Source organism: Heptranchias perlo, chromosome 1 (genome assembly GCF_035084215.1).
Source record: "Heptranchias perlo isolate sHepPer1 chromosome 1, sHepPer1.hap1, whole genome shotgun sequence".
NCBI lineage: Eukaryota > Metazoa > Chordata > Chondrichthyes > Hexanchiformes > Hexanchidae > Heptranchias > Heptranchias perlo.
Genome location: NC_090325.1, coordinates 127,601,414 through 127,620,459, shown reverse-complemented (window position 1 = coordinate 127,620,459; position 19,046 = coordinate 127,601,414). Strand labels below are relative to the sequence as shown.

The following is a 19,046-nucleotide window of genomic DNA, read 5'->3' as shown; positions in this document are numbered from 1 at the left end:
AGGTCATTTGTTTGATGGAGAGGGAGAAGTATTGAGCTAATATTTGAATTGCAAAATAATAGGACCGAACGGCCGTTTAACACAGAGGTAAATCATTGCTTTCACAGCTCTGTGGTCATGTGTTCAAACTTCTAAACATTAAATCCTGTTTGCAGCTTTAAGTTTCTTAGAATTCGCGTGATGATTATCCTGGTTTGGCAGCTTGAAGATAGCAAATAGCCTCCTTGGTACATATTTTCTGGAGAATTGCCGAGAATTGGAACATTTTGCCACTTTGCATATAGTCACCTCTCTCTCTCTCCTCCACACCTATAATAAGTTTCTTCCACAATTAAGGTTGGAAAATTCCACTCGTCAACTTGCCAGTTACTAGCTGTAAAGCAAAGCAACTCACCAGATTGTAAGTGATAGCAGTCTGTTTGCATCTCCTCAGATTCCTTACTGCTTCTTTTACTGCTCCTTCCAATCGTCTGTGGTCTTTTGCAGCTTTCTTCCCAATTTCAAACCAGTGGTGTAGTCTATTTTATTTTATTTTAGGACAAATGTATTTCAGTTTAATCTTAAGGAACTCTTTTTGATAAGTTGAAAGTTAATTTAGGTGATTTAAAAATAAAAGATTCCAACACTCTCCTCGGCCTTAAAAGAACACCTGCAGCCCAGTGTGACTTTTCCTTCCTCCATGCTGTGTATCTGAGTACAATTGCCAATTTCAAGGTAGCTTACTATAGCTGGCCTGTGTCCAGCTGTACTGAGAGTGCCAAAATTATTGAGTTTTCAGCACTATCGGAAAGAGTGGGCTTTTCGTCACTCTGTCTGGTTTAATTGATACTGAATTTCCAGAGGTAAAAGCTAGCAGAATGCTAACAAAATCGCTAAACCTTTGGCAGACAGGACAAAAAAGATGAATAATCCCACCGCACAAGGGCAACTCTTATTTTCTTAAAATGGTGGGTGCATCGAAATTTGAAACATCTAAATTGATCAAGTTCATTATGAAAGTGCACTTTGAAGCTTGTCCTTAGAAGATGGATGTAGAATGCATACCAATACATCAAAAACAGCACAGGAAAAGAATAACATGAGAGAGATAGTCCTTCCATTCTCGTGATTATTTATTGTAGATGTTTATTTCTCCAAACTGAGCAGTTCTTGACTATAAACCCATATTGGATTCAGACAAAAACATTGTAGAAAGACTATTAATTTGAAAATAACACAATATTTTAGCTGTAAACTTAATGTTCTGTGGTTAGTAGAGTGAAGATAAACCTGGTAAGTTATGTACTGAATACTCAACATTGTACCTTGGCCAACACTGATTTTCTCAAATGTTTACAACTCATACATAAATGCTGGCACCTTCCCCAAGTCAAGCAGAGAAATAAGGCATATGGAACAAGGACACGTGAGCTATCTATTTATATTTAATAATTATCAAGTAGCAGATGAATCTATGAATCTTACTGGGTTTATTTCAATAGAGAAACCTATGCAGTGTATGTGGTGGCCAGAATTGAAATTATACCGTATCAAATTATGTACAAAGTAAACCACACACAAAAAAGAAAACAGTAGGGCTAGTTTTATAAGGCTTTGCCCTTACCGTGGAGCCTCGCTAGACGGGAGTGCAAGTTGCAAAAACATCCTTATATCGTTGTAACCCTATCTCTGACACAGCATTCCGATCTAGCAAGTCTCCATGCCAGGAGCAGAGCTTCACAAAATCACCCCTAGAGAGACATAAGGGAATAAAGAGCCGGAAAAGAAAATGAAAAAGCGAAAAAAGGAAGTGCAGGTGTATTCGTTATAGATGTATATGTACTAAATATTTCATAAGCACAGTATTGATAGCTTTACATTCCAAACAAGCAGCTGGCCATTTGTTCAATAAAAGCAAGTCAATTGAACCAGTCATATTGTTAAGCTGGTTTATTTTTACAGTCTGCTTCAGTTAACTCACTCTTATTCAATTGATTCTATATAGTATGTCATCAAAGGTCCTACACTTCTTGAAACTTATCTTGTTTCAACCTGAATCTGTACACTCCTCACCATATATTTCAGAACAAGAAGCTTCAGTCCAGTTTTTACTTCAATACAAACACTCTTCATACACAGACAAGTGACACTGAGCCTCAGCCACATGAAGGCTGACAACCCTCCTCACTTGCACAATAGTGAATTTTTGGAAAGGTATTACAAGACTCATTGTGTCAATCTCGTTCTGGCAGAGTTTTCGTGTATTAATTTCAGTAGTATAGTGTATCTGACATAGGGAAACACTGAAATATGATAAATTTCTCCAGAACTGAGGCTGACCAGTTAGGGCATAAGGGACAAAATCAGGAATGAGTTGTGGTCAGCCTCCTGAGTGGTAATATTTATCATGTCTTGCTTGTGATGGTGATATTTTCCATTTCTACCACATATGTAAAATATGTCAAATTAAAATGAATACATGTGCTTTAAAGCGAACACATGTGGGGAAGTGAAAAACATCTCCCTAGTTGCCAGATCGCACGCTTACCATAGAAGTAGTATCCACTACCTCTTCTGTTTCCAATAGTTGATGAACCAGGTCTTCCTCACTCAAAGAATTATACTCTCTATTCCAAGGTTTCCCATTACATGTCACCCCTAAATTTCACAGAGAAAAGTCATCATTTATGGTAAAAGTACTCGTATTTTACCATTGTGTACACCTGCCTGTTTTTTCACTGGTGTAATACAGTATAATTGTATCCCTATTCCTTATTTATACTGTATTCCAAGCATGTCTGTTAACTAAGTAGCAGTTGTGTTTCCTCTGTCCTCCTATCGCAGAAGGGATTTACCCCACTACATGTCGCAGCTAAGTACGGGAGCCTAGAAGTGGCAAAACTCCTTCTGCAGCGCTCTGCTTCTCCAGACTCTGCTGGCAAGGCAAGTTACTAATGAACTTTAAAAGTTCAGTCTGGAAATGTACATATGATATTAGTTTTATCCACAATGAGAAGATGAAACTAAAACAATTCTGGCCATCTAAAATTTTGGCCCATGAAAAGCAATTTGCAGCTTCTTTTTAGAAGATTCATAATCTCATTGGTTTATGCATAAAACATTACATGTGGATTCCAAAATTACAAAAACTGTGGCTTCTAGGCCACTGAATAAAATTTTGATAGTCAACATACATAAAATACAGAAAATATTGAATGTCATTGCAATTGAGTCTAATTTTCCAGTAGCTTGACCAAACTGTCTTTTTTGCATGTTAAAATGTTACCTGCATGGTCCTTTTCCCTCGACCCTCTGTCCACTCACCCTGTGCTCACTCTTGGGATCCTCCTTTACAAACCTAAAGCACTTCTCTCCCGACAGCACCTTCCTGGATTTCTGCATGAAGCACTAAAGACAGTGGGCCTGTTTCATGTTTCTTTCTCGGTAATGTGCTCCTCTTATATTCCGTCTGCTTCTGTCCATTCTGTATGGTTCCCAAACATTTCAAAAAAATGTTTCAGGACTCCTGTCTTGCCCAAGACAAGGAGCTGTTTTACAGAAGGTTTTTACATCGCAAAAATCTTCTGCTTATGTTGTGATAAGATGGGCTTTCATATTCCTACCATAAAGAGAGGGATTGTTGCACGGTAGGAATAAAAGTTGACATCTGGCCCTGCTGTTGGCCACCCTGACCCCTCTGCATACCGGAAACACCAGCTTTCTGTCTTCAGGGTAGCAGAGGAGGTGATAATACCTCTGCTGAATGTTTTTGGCACAGATTCTGTTTGTACAAGTGGCAGGAGCTAAAATAAGTTCATTTGGTGATTCCAGGTTGAAAATATAGTCTTCTGTTTTCTAATTTATCCCCTTAAAAATAGAATGAACAATGGCTAACTTCTGTTTTATGATTTATCATCTAACAAACAGAATGGATGTGTTAAATATTTAGGGCCAAATTATACTCACTTTGTACTTCCACCTCAGCATATGGTAGCAGCGCAATGCAGAGCCACAGCAACATCCTTTCATTCATTGTACTGTCAGATTTCCACACTATCCTACTTTGAAGAGAGTGTGGGACAGGAATATTCTTTTGAAGGGCAAGTGCTCACAATAGTAATTTTTTTTTGCTGACCCGGACACGGGAGGAGGAGAGGGGGGATGGACCTGAACAGCAGCTATGCCATTTCTGAAGTATGTCTATTTCTTATATAGGAAATGGGTATTTGGTGCCTCCTATAGCAATTCTAGCTCAGTCTTAGCACTTCAATCAAAGCATTCAACTGGTGCCTCATAGTTTTAGGTTCCAGCACTGAATAAAATTGTCTCAATTGTTGTTTATATACCAATCTCATTGCACAAATTATGCTAATCCGGACAATGATTTATCCCAATTGTAAAGACTACCTTTCCAATTTATTGCATCATCACTTATAAATTATGAAAGCTTCCTGACTTCCGGAATAAAATGGAAACTCAGCAGTTCCTCATTATGTATAGGAGACATCCGTCTCAGACAGTAAGCCATGGGCTGATCACTACGCTGCAAGATCTGCTTTATCTCCTTTCTTTGACACCTATCTTTCTACTTTTGATGTTTTTGTACAGATAAGAACTGCTTACTGCAGCTATTTTCAGCGTTTGTGGTTTGCTAACATACCGTTCATTAAGAACAGCACTAGCACTTATTAACAAAGACAAATTCTTACAGAATGGCCTAACCCCACTCCATGTTGCTGCTCACTATGACAACCAGAAGGTGGCGCTGCTGTTGCTGGAGAAAGGTGCATCTCCCCATGCCACTGCCAAGGTATTAATTGCTACAAGATAATAATTCTGTCAGCAACCTCAAAACAAATTGCTGTAGATGGTTGTATGTTTTTGTGTTTAACAATAAGTTAACTGACAATTGCATTTTAATGCAGAGCCCCTTGCTAACACAGTAAAATGGATAATCTTTGGCATATAAATTAAAGGGGCACTGCCTTTCTGAAAAATTGCTTGGTAACTGAAATTTCATTTTCACCATCATAATGTAATGTATAAGGGAAACTGTGATGTGTTTTGCATGACTTTTATATTCAAATTGTATCTTTGTAATGAACAGAAAAAGGGTTGCCAAATTCTTTTTTCGTGTAGACAGTATTCCTCTACTGTAGTCTGCTACAGCGTCCCTTCTCAATTGCTGTTCTGAAGTTCATGTTTATTTGAACATAAGAACATAAGAAATAGGAGCAGGAGTAGGCCGTACGGTCCCTCGAGCCTGCTCCGCCATTCAATAAGATCATGGCTGATCTTCGACCTCAACTCCATTTTTACTGACTAACAATTTGCAAAATAAGACACAATTAGTTGCTTATTGAAAATGCATTTAAACATGTACTGAATTAAAATTTCAAGCTTTATGCTTGACTGAAGTGACAAGTTCCAAAAGGTAAGCTTTTATAAAGTAGATATTAATGACAATCCAAAATCTTAGAGCAACCATACCACAATTTTATGATTCAACGTGCTAACCTCCAGAGGAGCTTTTATTTGATTTGAAAAAGCTGCATTTCCGTGCTGTTTTAAGTCTTGTGATATTTTGCTGCAAGTTTTACTGCACTGACTCAAACAGGATAAATAGTGCAAAGATAATAGCTCTATCATAAGCAGAATGGACCTGCTCACAATAATGGTTCAATTACTTTATTCACCAGCTTGATCTTTATTTGTTTAAATTAAAATCCAAAGATTGAAGAATAAAAACATACGTAAGGAATCTTACAACACCAGGTTATAGTCCAACAATAAAACTGTTGGACTATAACTTGGTGTTGTAAGATTCCTTACATTTGTACACCCCAGTCCATCACCGGCATCTCCACATCATGAATAAAAACATAGATACAGGGTTAGGCCATTCAGCCTCTCGAGCTTATTCCACCATTTTATTAGATCAGGGATGATCTGTACCTCAACTCCATTTACCCTCCTTTAATCCATATCCCTTGATGCCATTACCTGATAAAAGATCTCAATCTTGAAAGTTTCAATTGACCCAGCACCCACAGCCTTTTGGGGGAGGGAATTCCAGATTTCCACTAGCCTTTGTGTGGAAAAAGTGCTTCCTGATTTCACTTCTGAATGGCCTAGCTTTAATTTTAAGATTGTGCCCCCTTGTTCTGGATTCCCCCACCAGAGTAAACAGTTTCTCTGTATCTACCCGATTGAATCCCTTTATTATTGTGAATTGTCGATTAGACCACTCCTCAATCTTCTAAACTCAAGAGAATACAAGCCAAGCTTATGCAACTTGTCTTCATAATTTAACCTTTTATGCCCCAGTATCATTCTGGTGAATCTGTGCTGTATCCCCATCGAAGTCCAATATATCCTTCCCGAGGTGCAGTGCCCAAAACTGAACACGGTACTCCAGATGGGGTCTGACCAAGGCTCTGTACAACTGAAGCATAATTTCCTCCCCTTTGTATTCCAACCCCCTTGAGATAAAGGCCAACATTCCCATTGGCCTCTGGAAATATTTCTCCACTTTGGTATCATAGTTCCTTAAAGAGTTTGAATTACTGTCGTACATTTTATGTTCTATAAAAGTGCAGATAGAAATCAAGCTATTAGTAAAATGTTCCACTTATCTCAACATTGGTGAGAATGGGAGAAATGTCTGTTTTGCTCTTTAAGTGACACCTGACCATCTCTGCTCATAGACGAATCTGGGTATGGGATAATGCTAGATATACAGAACACTGTTGCAACATTGCAGTCCTAAACTGTAGAGTAATACCCTTAGCCATACCAGCTGCATACATAATCCTCATCCCTACTTGGTCAGCATAGTTTTGTTGTGCTGCCCAGAAACATGTTGGTTTTTGGAACAATTATCAGAACTAAGCAACATCTTTGAATCCTGGATTGGAATTTAGCTTGGGTCTCCACAGGTTAAATGTAATACCTAGCCCATCTGGCCTAATCTAGTTCAAATAAGAAACTACAAAGGCTAGAAATCCAAAACAAAAACTGAAAACACCATGAATAAGCAGTAAGTCTGTTCTCATCTGTAAAAAAAAGATAGTTTAATGTCTTGGGTGTAGACGCTTCATCAGAACGGGGAACTGAAATATGAGTGAATCCTTTAATGAAACTGAACAAAGCCACCTTTTTGGAGGGGGAAAGAAAGATAATTGGTAGAATGCCCAAACAGGTATTTGGAAAAGCTGGGAGAGTGAAAACTGGTAAACGTTATCTCTGTGAGGCAATTAAAAGGTATTAAAAGAACAAATTGGCCTTATGTAATGTCAGCTTGTATACAAATATTATATTTCTTCGCGTTGATAATTACCAGCAAATTATTTTTTGGAACTGGTACATGTTTAAAAAAATATTTGTAGATGCATTTACAATATTTGTAGATGATTTTGGATTTGAAATCCAGTAGTAAAAGTCAGTACCCATGATTTGGTGGTAATATTGGAGACTGTAGTTATTCTCAAGCCATTTGTTCTGTGTGTTTGTCAAAGTTTTAGGGCATTTAGTTAAGAGGACAACCAGGAGGAGGATCAGTTGGAATTGAATTAACAGCCCTGGTCTGATCAGAAATGACATTGAGATTTTGAATCTCCTATCTGTTCGTATAACCCTGTTGCTGTTGTAGGCATCCTATGGTGCTACCCCAGTTCTGTAGTCATGTAAACTACTGTTACATAACTCAGACCACAACAGCACTCATGTCTATGTGCTATGGTTCCTTATAGGGTTGCCAACTCTGGTTGGTCGTATTCCTGGAGGTTTCATCCACCCCACCCCCACACTCCAGCCATTGGTTACCCAACATGTCCATTCTCACAGCGTACTGCCTTCCCATGCCAATTGGGAAATGAACAGATGTCTCATTACCCTATTGGATGATTCTTGACTCAGTCAAACAGCCTTTTTTCCCCATTTCCAATATTTTAATAACTAATAAGCAAAAACGTTCAAAGAAAATTAAAAGAAATCACAATTCTTTTTTTTACTGCCCCAATGATTTTTCACCCTGGTTGCTCACAGCAGTGTCCTGGAGATTAATCTTCAATTCCTGGAGACTCCAAGCCAATCCTGGAGGGTTGGAAACCCTAGTCCGATAGCAGGTCTCATTCTCTGAAAATGTTCTTCATATAGATCTTCCTTAAATGCATAGTCCAGGGTAAGGTTCCATAGTAGCTTTATCTTCAAGTAACTTATTGCAAGATGACCTTCCAAAACTTGTCATCACCCTTGCCACACATCCAAGGCTAGGTTCTGAAACATAATGAGCTTAGATTTTCTGATCAGTAATATTTAATGCCAACATTAACTTGTTTAAAATATATGGTCACATGACAACATTAAAATGTCACCAATCAGAAAATCTAGGCCAACATGTCTTCATTAAGCTTCAACTCCCATCAAACCTTCCCTCTGCTGATGCACTGAAATTAATATGTAACAGGAGTGCAAAAAAAAATTCATAACATTTCTTTTTTTAATTTACACAGAAGCCGTGTTTTTCATGTAGCATGAGGCCTTATACTGAAGCAATGTTTTAAAATGTATTTTGTAGTTACCATGAAGCTCTTCTGTTATTATACACAATCTGCCAGGATGATTATTAGGTGTAATGAGAATGAGAACACTTGTTTTCGAGTCAGCCAAATTATAGCAAGTATAAAACTGAATGGCAAAACAAATGAAATGAGATGGATAACTGCAAAAAAGATTTTCTATAGGGTCAAAAGAAATACAGTGATATAGACAGTTACATGATTGACTGCTACTGTAAGTTTAATTAGTGTAATGGGAGGAGCTACTCCAAACTCTCATACTATAGTGATATAATTAGATGTCTACTGATTGTCCAGTCTTGGATATGAAGATGCTGAAAAGTACTTGCAGTTGGAGCTGACCAAAGCTGGATAAAAAAGAACAGGATATATTTGGATAATAGTATCCAAATTAATATGACATTGTGAGTTAAATCTTAATCAGCAAATTAGGAAACAGATAATTGGTGGGTTTACCCATAAGTAATACTTTACAAAGTGAATTTGAACATTGAGCAGAAAGTGATAGAGGCTAACTGCCTCGGGTCTAAAATTCATGCTTTTCCAGAATGGCTATACACCTCTGCACATTGCTGCCAAGAAGAACCAAATGGAAATAGCCACCACCTTACTGGAGTATGGAGCTGAGACTAATGCGCTGACAAAGCAGGGGGTGACCCCCCTCCACCTGGCTTCACAGGAAGGACATGTGGATATGGTTTCACGTTTGATGGATAAAAATGCCAATGTCAGTGTGGCCACAAAGGTAACCGCAAAGCATTATTGTGTCAGAGACATTTACCGTCATGTTATTATTTATTACTGAGTATAAAACTGTTTTCGAATGTTGCATAACTGAGCTGCCTAATGCTGAACACTTTTAATTTTACGATTTTTAAAAATCTTTTATCAGTTGTTCTGGATGGATCTTGTGCATTTTAGTTTTACTTTTGTGATAACTTCACAGCATTAAAGCGTTTTTAATTAAATTAAGGAATCTTAATATTAATTAACAGAGAGGCAAATAAGTTCAAGTTGATTTCTTCCTTATGTTCATTGACCCGATGCAAGAATTGGTTATAGAAATGTCACCTTAGTTCTCCCTTTATTCCTTTGTCCATCCTAGAGTTTAACAAAGAATATTGAGAAGATTGTAAAACTACTTTAGTGTTCTGTGTTCATTGGGGCCAACAATGCGATGACTGGTGCCTGAAACAGTGATGCACATCTGTATTATCAGCCATGGAAAACAGGGAAATACAGGGGAAAGTGTCTAGTCTGCTGTGAGTTTGTGCACTTGCTGTGCAGAAGGCTCATTAAAGCTCCGCATTTTATTTAAAGATGGCATCTCCCCAAAATGCGGGCTTGAGTGTCTAAACAGCAGTCCAGACACTCAGCACCCAGGGGAGGCTGGAATAAGAAAAATAAAACTTGACTCCTGGATGGCCTGTCCTTACTATAGCGTCTCACCTTTTCTTTATGCCCTATTTTCTGCTGAAAGAGGTCTTGATGTCCCAAGGCAGTTTTGTAGACAAAAATGGTGGCTCTTCTGGGGCAACTGACAGCTGGCCACCCTTCAGTTGCTGCTGGCGCCCAACATTCAGGCCCCCGATGCTCTCCATAGCATTAGGAATCAAGCATGCCACAAAAATATTCATATTTGCTGATTTCACATCACCATTGATCGCATTTTTGGCCTCATAATAATAGAATTGTACAAAAACTAGAGATGGCAAAAAGGCAGTCTGTGGCACTGATCTGTAACTTTAAGATATGTCATTAGAAAGAAATGCAAAATGTTATTACATTTTTACGACCATCAAATCTTTGGTTGACCTTGTAGGAGGAGTGATTGAGCAGGATTCCCCCCTCCCCCCTCCCCAAGGTAATTTTTTCTTTCCCTTCTGCAGACAGACCATTAGTGACTGGTGAAATTAGCCGTCTATTAAGTAAAGCCCAAGAGATAATACCAGTCAAGATATTCAGCCTTATGTCTCACATTTGGGAATGCAACACCCCAGATTTATAGCTCCGGGTTTTATTTTAAATTAAAACATTGCTTCATAATACATATTATGAAAACCATAACAATTTTAAGAAGATGTATGGCTGGCATTTAATGGAATGCCTTCGGACAAGTTTATTGGTATCATTTCTCTTACAAGAAAGAAATCAAAACAAATGAAACAGTTTGACTTGGGGGCTGCCCAGAACTTCTGGTATGAAGAATCCATTGTTGTAATTTGAAATTCTTAAAAGCCAAATTTTCAGAACAGAAATGAAAGCTGATGTGAAGCTTCTTTATGTTTTAAAATTCACTCTTCAGAGCTTTTGAATATGAATAACCAGCAAGAAAGGTTGGTTGTAATCATGAAATCAATCAATTCTTCTCTGCTGGAGACTCGATTAAATTATTCTATTCTGACACCAAAACCTTTCAGCTTTTTCCAGTTAGTTTAAAACATTATTAAAATGCAAATTCAATACAAATTGCGCTTTCTTCAGGGGACATGCCCAGTAAATCTTAATGGAAATACTGTGACAGCACAATTAAATTTTTAAAAATCAAAGTCCTCTGATCTCATGCTAAGGCAACATCTGGATTGTGTGTCTGATTCGAATAGTGTATATAGGAATGGACCATTAAACCATCTGGTATTCTCACGGTAGATAAAACCAGAAAATTAGCAACTATACTTTGCAATAGTGACAAATAATCCTATTGTGCTAGAATCTTGACCCTATTCACTCATTGGTCCCCTCCACTCCTGATTATGTTGCCCTCGTTGAGACCTCCACAAAGTGATGTTTTGGCAGTGGAGTTGCCTTGTAATGGTACCAGTCTAATATCTAGAGCCAACACAGAGTCTCCCAGTATCCATTGTATGCCAGTGTCATCATTTATTCTTGTTTCTTGGTATAAATCTAAGCCTTCAATGGACAGACAGTAGTACAATTTACATGGTCTTACTGATACTGGTCTCACACACTGGATGTTCTGGTTTCCCTTGAATCATGAAGCACCATCACTATAAACATTATACATAGAATCATAGAATTAACAGCAAAGAGGAGGCCATTTGGCCCATTGTACCTGGTCTGGCTCTCAAAGAATTATCCATTTAGTCTCAATCCCAGGCCCTTTCCCCATATCTTTTTATATTTTTCTTTTCAACCTCCTTGTTAAAAGCTATTATGGATTCTGCTTCCAGAAGTTCCACTGTTTCTGGTAGATCATTCCATGTCCAGACAACCCTCGATATAAAATATTTTACCTAACTTCTGCCTTTATTCTTTTGATTTTGAATCTTAAATCTATGCCTTAGACTTACCAACTCACTAGCCAGTAGAAATAGCTTTTCCCCATTTACCTTAAAATTTTGAGCACCTCTACTGGATCTCCTCTTAACCTGATCTATTGAAAAGAGGCCAAGTTTCTCTAGAATCTCTCCAAAAAATCTTTTTTCATAGTGTTATTAACTTGACCTCCTATTTTTTTAATATTTATCTGAGCCCCTAAGTCTAGTTGTGCTTCTACTTCTTTTAGAGTTTTACTATTAATATATATTTCCTTATTTCTCCTTCCAAAATGTCTAATCTTACACAGTTAAACACAGTCTCTATTTTTGTGATAAATTTTGATATTGCAAACCACATACCTGAATTTAGATCATCTATAATATATTTGGAAGTGCAATTGACCATGGGGGAAATCACAGTTGATATCCCCGCCGTTCAAAAGAAATCCATTAACCACTACACCTTGTTTTCTGTCCTTTAACCAACTTTGTATCCATGCTGCCACATTCCCTTTAATACCCTGTGGGGGATTTTCAACTGCTGTCCATCCGTTTCTCACCTGAAAAATGGGCAACTGGCTGAAGAAAATCTGATGAGAACCTTGAACACCCACTCAATTGAATTCAATTTTCAGCCAGGCCCTTAAATCGACGCCTGGCACTCTCGCTCAAAACAGGCCAGAGGCTGTTTAAATATGCAAATATACGCCAGGTGTCGGAGCCTGATTGCAATTTCCATGGGGAAATGGGCAGAACACACAAAGTGCATGTTAGTCCCAGATTTTCCAGGCAATGAGCAGCCTAGCCAGCAGTTATTAAAGGGACCACTGGAGGGCGATCAGAAAAGATAAGTTATTGCTTTTTAACATTTCTTTTATGGGGCCAGGAAGAGTCGGCCCATTCACTTTGACCCCCCTCAAGCCCCTCCCCACCCTGCAACAGCCCCCCCCCCCCCGGCCCGGGGATTGGCTTCCCCCTCACAATGAGCCCTACCTTTTGGGTGAGAGTGCCAGACTCAGGAGCCGACCAGTTTTCTGCTGCACACATTTGTCAATACAGTCCATTATTTTCTCAAAAAAATCTTACATTTGTCAGACACAGTTTGCCTTTTACAAATCCAAGCTAGCTGTCCTTAATTGACCAAAGTCTTTTTGAGTGAGTATTAATTCCGTCATGTATTATGGCCTCTACAGGCTTACCCGCTACTGATGTTTCTTCCAAAGAACTCCAGCTTTTGTAAATATGTTTAGTCTGTACCCTTATTATCTCCAGTTTGAACATTTCCCATTATTTGTCCACTGCTTTATCTGCCAATTTTTCTTTCCAATTTTGTTTTTATATTGAACCTAATTATGTTATGGCACTTTCTGCTAAATGTTTCCCTACCCTTAAATTGCCTACGTGTCCCATTCCATTTCCTAGAACTATATCCAGGACTGGTCCTTCATTGTTGGAATAAAAACTTAAAATCTAGAAAGCAGTCTTGGATACATTGTAGAAACTCCTTTCCTTCTTTGCCACTTACATACTTTTACCCCAGTCTATCTTTGGATAATTTAGGGTAAGAATTGGTTATGGCCCATATTCGGGTGCATACTGACACAAAACGCCACCAGGAGGCCCGAGGCTTGCCTAAAATTGGGCCTTGGGCCACACTTCAATAATTTAGGTGAGCGGCTAGCACCTGTCGTGCTTCCATTGCCAGCATTTCAAATTCGGGCCATCTGCCTCGCTATCAGTGGGCCGGCAACCACCCTCAGAAGTTCTCCTCCTGACTGCAGAGGAGAAATTTTTTTTTTTAAAAAGCACTTTTAAATGGTGGTTGCTGCTTAGGCCTGGAGTCTGCTCCGCCCAACGCTCACCAGTTTATTCCAGGGGTCATAAAACAGATGTTTGGCCCCTCATTTACACATGTAAGGGGCTTAATGCCGGTTTCAGGTGTGTGCCATGAGCACCTAGACAGCCACCAATGCCAATATGGCACGCCCATACCCCTGATGTTGATCGGTTGTGAGACGATGTTCCCCGAAATTGGTCTTGTTGTGCCCGTTTTATAGCCATAAAAGGGACACAAGGTCAACTTTTTACCTCTTTAAGTCATACATTATTATGGCTGTTATTTCTATATTTTTTTCTAGTATGTCAACATATCTCTTCCTCTGGCTCACTTCCACTGTTCAGCAGTCTATAGTGATGTTCCAATAGAGCAATACATGCAGTATGTTGATTTGAAGGGTCAGGATTCCTAAGGTAAGTGTAAGACATAAGAAATAGGAGCAGCAGTAGGCCATACGGCCCCTTGAGCCTGCTCCACCGTTCAATAAGATCATGGCTGATCTTCGACCTCAACTTCACTTTCCCGCCCGATTCCCATATCCCTTGAGTCCCTTAGAGTCCAAAAATCTATCGATCTCAGCCTTGAATATACTCAATGAATCAGCTCTGGGGTAAAGAATTCCAAGGATTCACAACCCTCTGAGTGAAGAAATTTCTCCTCATCTCAGTCCTAAATGGCCCAGCCTTTATCCTGCGACTGTGCCCCCTAGTTCTAGACTCTCCAGCCAGGGGAAACAGCCTCTCAGCATCTACCCTGTCAAGCCCCCTCAGAATCTTACATGTTTCATTCAGATCACTTCTCATCCTTCTAAACTCCAGAGAGTATAGGCCCATTCTACTCAATCTCTCCTCATAGGAAAACCCTCTCATCCCAGGAATTAATCTAGTGAACCTTCGTTGCACTGCCTCAAAGGCAAGTATATCCTTCCTTAGATAAGGAGACCAAAAATGCAGTACTCCAGGTGAGGTCTCACCAAAGCCCTGTACAATTGTAATAAGACTTCCTTACTCTTATACTCCAACCCCCTTGCAATAAAGGCCAACATACCATTTGCTTTCCTAATTGCTTGCTGTACCTGCTTGTTAACTTTCTGTGTTTCGTAGACAAGGACACCCAAATCCCTCTGAACACCAACATTTAATAGTTTCTCACCATTTATAAAATATTCTGTTTTTATATTCTTTCTACCAAAGTGAATAACCTCACATTTCTCCACATTATAATCCATCTGCTACCTTCTTGCCCACTCACTTAACCTGTCTATATCCCTTTGCAGACTTATTTTAACCCCACGAATGGGTGGGTTGGGGACGGGTGGGAAGGTAAAAATTGTAAAAATGTAAAACCCGACCCAAACTCGCCTCCAACCCACCCACTTCTGGTTTTACTGGAGGCCTGTCGAGGGGCGGGCGACCAACCCGCTCTCAGAAGGCGGTTCAGTCGGTGAAATCTTTTAAGGAGGCTGTGGGCCTCCATTTTAATAGGTATTTTATTTTTAATTCTTGGGGCCCGGATTCCCGGGCCTTCTGCTTCAGGCGAGAGGGCCCGGATTAACAGGTAAGTGCCTTTATTGCACTGCCTTGAGCCAGGAGGAGCAGGAGTGTTTCCTCCAGGCCCTACAAGCCTACCTGCCGCGATCCCACATACGCGATTTAACAACCCCCCCATGGCCGACCCCCACCCCCCTGATCTCCGACCCCCCCCACCATGTCCAACCACCTCTCTCCAATCTCCGTCCCCCGCCATGTCCAACACCCCTCCACGGTCTCCAACCCCTCCACGATCTCCAACCACTCCCCCCATGATCTCCAACCACTCCCCTCCCCCCCAACAATGTCCAACCCCCCCCCCCACCCCTGTCAATCTGGCGGACTGTCGGGTGGGAAACGCACGGGAAAAAATTGAAAGACGTCCTTACGTCAAAAAGGACATCTGGGAAACCCATACTTCTGGGTTTCCCGTCAGGAATCCTCCACCCCACCCCCGCCCCCGGATCCTCTTCCCTGCTCCCCATTGAAATTTACCCTTTTGTGCCCTTCTCACAGCTTATTTTCCCACCTGGCTTTGTATCGTCAACAAACTGGGATACATTACACTTCATCTAAGTCATTAATATAAATTGTAAATAGCTAAGGCCCAAGTATTGATCCTTGCGGCACCCCACTAGATACGGCCTGCCAACCTGAAAATGACCCGTTTATCCTTACTCTCTGTTTTCTGTCCATTGACCAATCCTCAATCCATGCTAATATATTACCCCCAACCCCATGAACCCTTATTTTGAGTAACAACCTTTTGAAAATCCAAATATAAACATCCACTGGCTCCCCTTTATCTACCCTGCTAGTTATATCCTCAAAAAACTTTAATAAATTTGTCAACAATTTCTCTTTCTTAAAACCATGTTAACTCTGCCTAATCATATTATGAATTTCTAAGAGTCCCATTACCACGTCCTTAATAATAGATTCCTGCATTTTCCCCACTACTCATGTCAGGTTAAATGGCCTATCGTTCCATGTTTTCTCTCTCCCTCCTTTCTTGAATAGCGGGGTTACATTTTCTACCTTCCAATCCACTGCGACCGTTCTAGGATCTAGGAAATTTTGAAAGATCACAACCAATGCATCCACTATCTCTGGAGGCATCTCTTTTAGAACCCTCGGATGTAGGCCATTAGGTCCAGGGGATTTATTGGCTTTTAGTCCCATTAATTTCTCCAGTACTTTTTCTTTACTAATATTAACTACTTTAAGTTCCTCACTCTCATTAGCCCCTTGGGTTCCCCACTATTTCTGGCATGGTTTTTGTCTCTTCAACTGTGAAGACAGATACAAAATATTTATTTAACGTCTCTGCCATTTACTTATTCCCCATTATAATTTCTCCCGACTCAGCCACGTTTACTTTCGCTTCTCTCTTCCTTTTTAAATACTTGTAGAAGCTTTTACAATCTGTTTTTATATTTCTTGCTAGTTTACTCTCATATTTTATTTTCTCCCTCATCAATTTTTTGGTCATCCTTTACTGGTTTCTAATACTCTCCCAATCCTCAGGCTTACTACTCTTCTTGGCAACATTATAAGCCTCTTCTTTTAATCTAGTACCATCTTCAACTTCTTTAGTCAGCCATGGATTGATCACTTTTCTTGTGGAGTTTTTATTCCTCAATGGGATGTATACTCGTTGAGAATATTGAAATATTTCTTTAAATGTTCGCCATTGCTTATCTACCGTCATATCTTTTAATCTAATTTCCCATTCAACCTTAGCCAACTCGCCTCTCACACCTATGTAATTGGCTTTGTTTAAATTTAGTACTCTAGTTTCAGACTCTTGTACATCACTCTCGAATTCAATGTGAAATTCTATCATATTATGATCACTCTTTCCCAGAGGATCCCTTACCATGAGATTACTAATTAACCCTGTCTCATTACACAAGACAAGATATAAAATAGCCTGTTCCCTGGTTGGTTCCACAACGTATTGTTTTTGGAAACTGTCTCGAATGCATTCCATGAACTCATCCTCCGAACTGTTTTTACTAATTTGATTTTCCCAGTCTATTTGAAGATTAAAGTCCCCCACGATTATTGCATTACCTTTGTTACAAGCTCCTCTTATTTCTTGATTAATACTCTGTCCAAGAGTATAACTATTGTAAGGGGGCCTATTAACTACTCCCACCAGTGTTTTCTGCCTCTTGTTATTTCTTAGCTCCAACTAAACTGATTCTAGTTCCTGATTTTCTGAGCTAAGGTCCTTGCTCACTACTGACTTTATCTTATCCTTTATTATCAGGGCTACCCCCCCTCCCCCCTCCTTTTCTATTTTGTCTGTCTTTTCTAAAAGTCAAGTACCCTGGAATATTTAGTTCCCAACCTAGGTCACTCTGCAACCATGTCTCAGTAATGGCCACTGGATCAAACCCATTTATCTCTATTTGTGCCATTAATTCATCTATCTTGTTACGAATGCTGTGCATTTAGATAAAGTGCCTTTAATTTTAACTTTTTACTATTTTTCCCTGATTTACTAACACACTATTCCCCTTAAACTCTCTGTCCCTTCCTGACACACTTTGCTTACCTTTACTCAAATCGCTACACTGCTCTATGGACTTGACTTTTCCTCTTAGATTTATAAATTTACCCTTACCTGAACCCTCTTCCCCCTCTTTTTAGTTTAAAGCCCTATCTATTTGATTCACCAGGACATGGTCCCGGCCCAGTTTAAGTGAAGTCCGTCCCAACGGAACAGCTCCCTCTTTTCCCAGCACTGGCGTCAGTGCCCCATGAATTGAAATGCCTGTCTCCCGTATCACTCTTTGAGCCACACATTTAAGTCTCTGATCTGTTTGTCCCGATGCCAATTTGCACGTGATTCAGGTAATAATCCAGAGATTATTACCTTTAAGGTTCTGCTTATTAATTTAGACCCTAGCTCCTCAAACTCCTTCAGCAGAACCTCATTCCTACATTGGTTCCTACATGGACTACGACAACTGGATCCTCCCCCTCATGCTCCAAGTTCTTCTCCAGCCATGAGGAGACATCCTTAACCCTGGCACCGGGCAGGCAACACAGCCTTCGGGACTCCCAGCCGCGGCTGCAGAGAACAGTATCTATCCCCCTGACTATACTATCCCCTATCACTACCACATTCCTTTTTACTCCCCCCACTTAAATGGCCTCCTGCACCACGGTGCTGTGATCAAATTGCCCATCCTCCCTGCAGTATTTGTTCTCATCCACACAGGTAGCAAGTACCTTGTATCTGTTGGACAAGGTCAAAGGCTGAGGCTCCTCTGTCACTGCATTCTGGGTCCCCATACCTGCTTGACTCGCAGTCACATCCTCCTGTCCCTGACCACTGACCAAATCTAAATTACTATCTAACCTAAGGGGTGTGACTGCCTCCTGAATCAAAGTGTCCAGATAACTCTCCCCTTCCCTGATGCATTGCAATGCCTGCAGCTCGGACTCCGGCTCAACAACTCTGAGCCGAAGTTCCTCGAGTTGCAGACACTTATTGGGATCTTGCTGGTCTCCACTAACTCCCATATGCTGCACTTACGACACACCACCTGACCTGCCATCTCTAACCTCGTTTTATATATTTAATTAGTTAAAGTTTTTATTCACTCAATATTTTTAGTTTTATTAACTAATTAGTTTATCTAGTTTAAGTTATTAACTTAATAAAGTAAGAGCAAGTTATAGTTTTCCAGCTCTTGGTTTAAACCACTGCCCTAGCCTAGAGAGCAAACAAACGGTAATACTCACCAACCAATCACCATAAGAGATTACCAAGCATAAGACATATTTGTTTTCGGCAGTACTGGAAAATGGAGCGAATCACATTGTTTTT

At 39.9% G+C, this 19,046-nt stretch overlaps 1 protein-coding gene across 1 annotated transcript in view; it reads left to right on the top strand.

Moving 5' to 3' along the window:
- Positions 1-19,046, top strand: part of LOC137326017 (ankyrin-2-like) — a 418,648-nt gene that overhangs the window by 263,766 nt on the left and 135,836 nt on the right. The window contains exons 16-18 of the mRNA XM_067990953.1: positions 2,824-2,922; positions 4,691-4,789; positions 9,106-9,303. Of these exons, the coding sequence (XP_067847054.1) occupies positions 2,824-2,922; positions 4,691-4,789; positions 9,106-9,303 (396 nt within the window). The remainder of the gene's footprint in view (positions 1-2,823; positions 2,923-4,690; positions 4,790-9,105; positions 9,304-19,046) is intronic.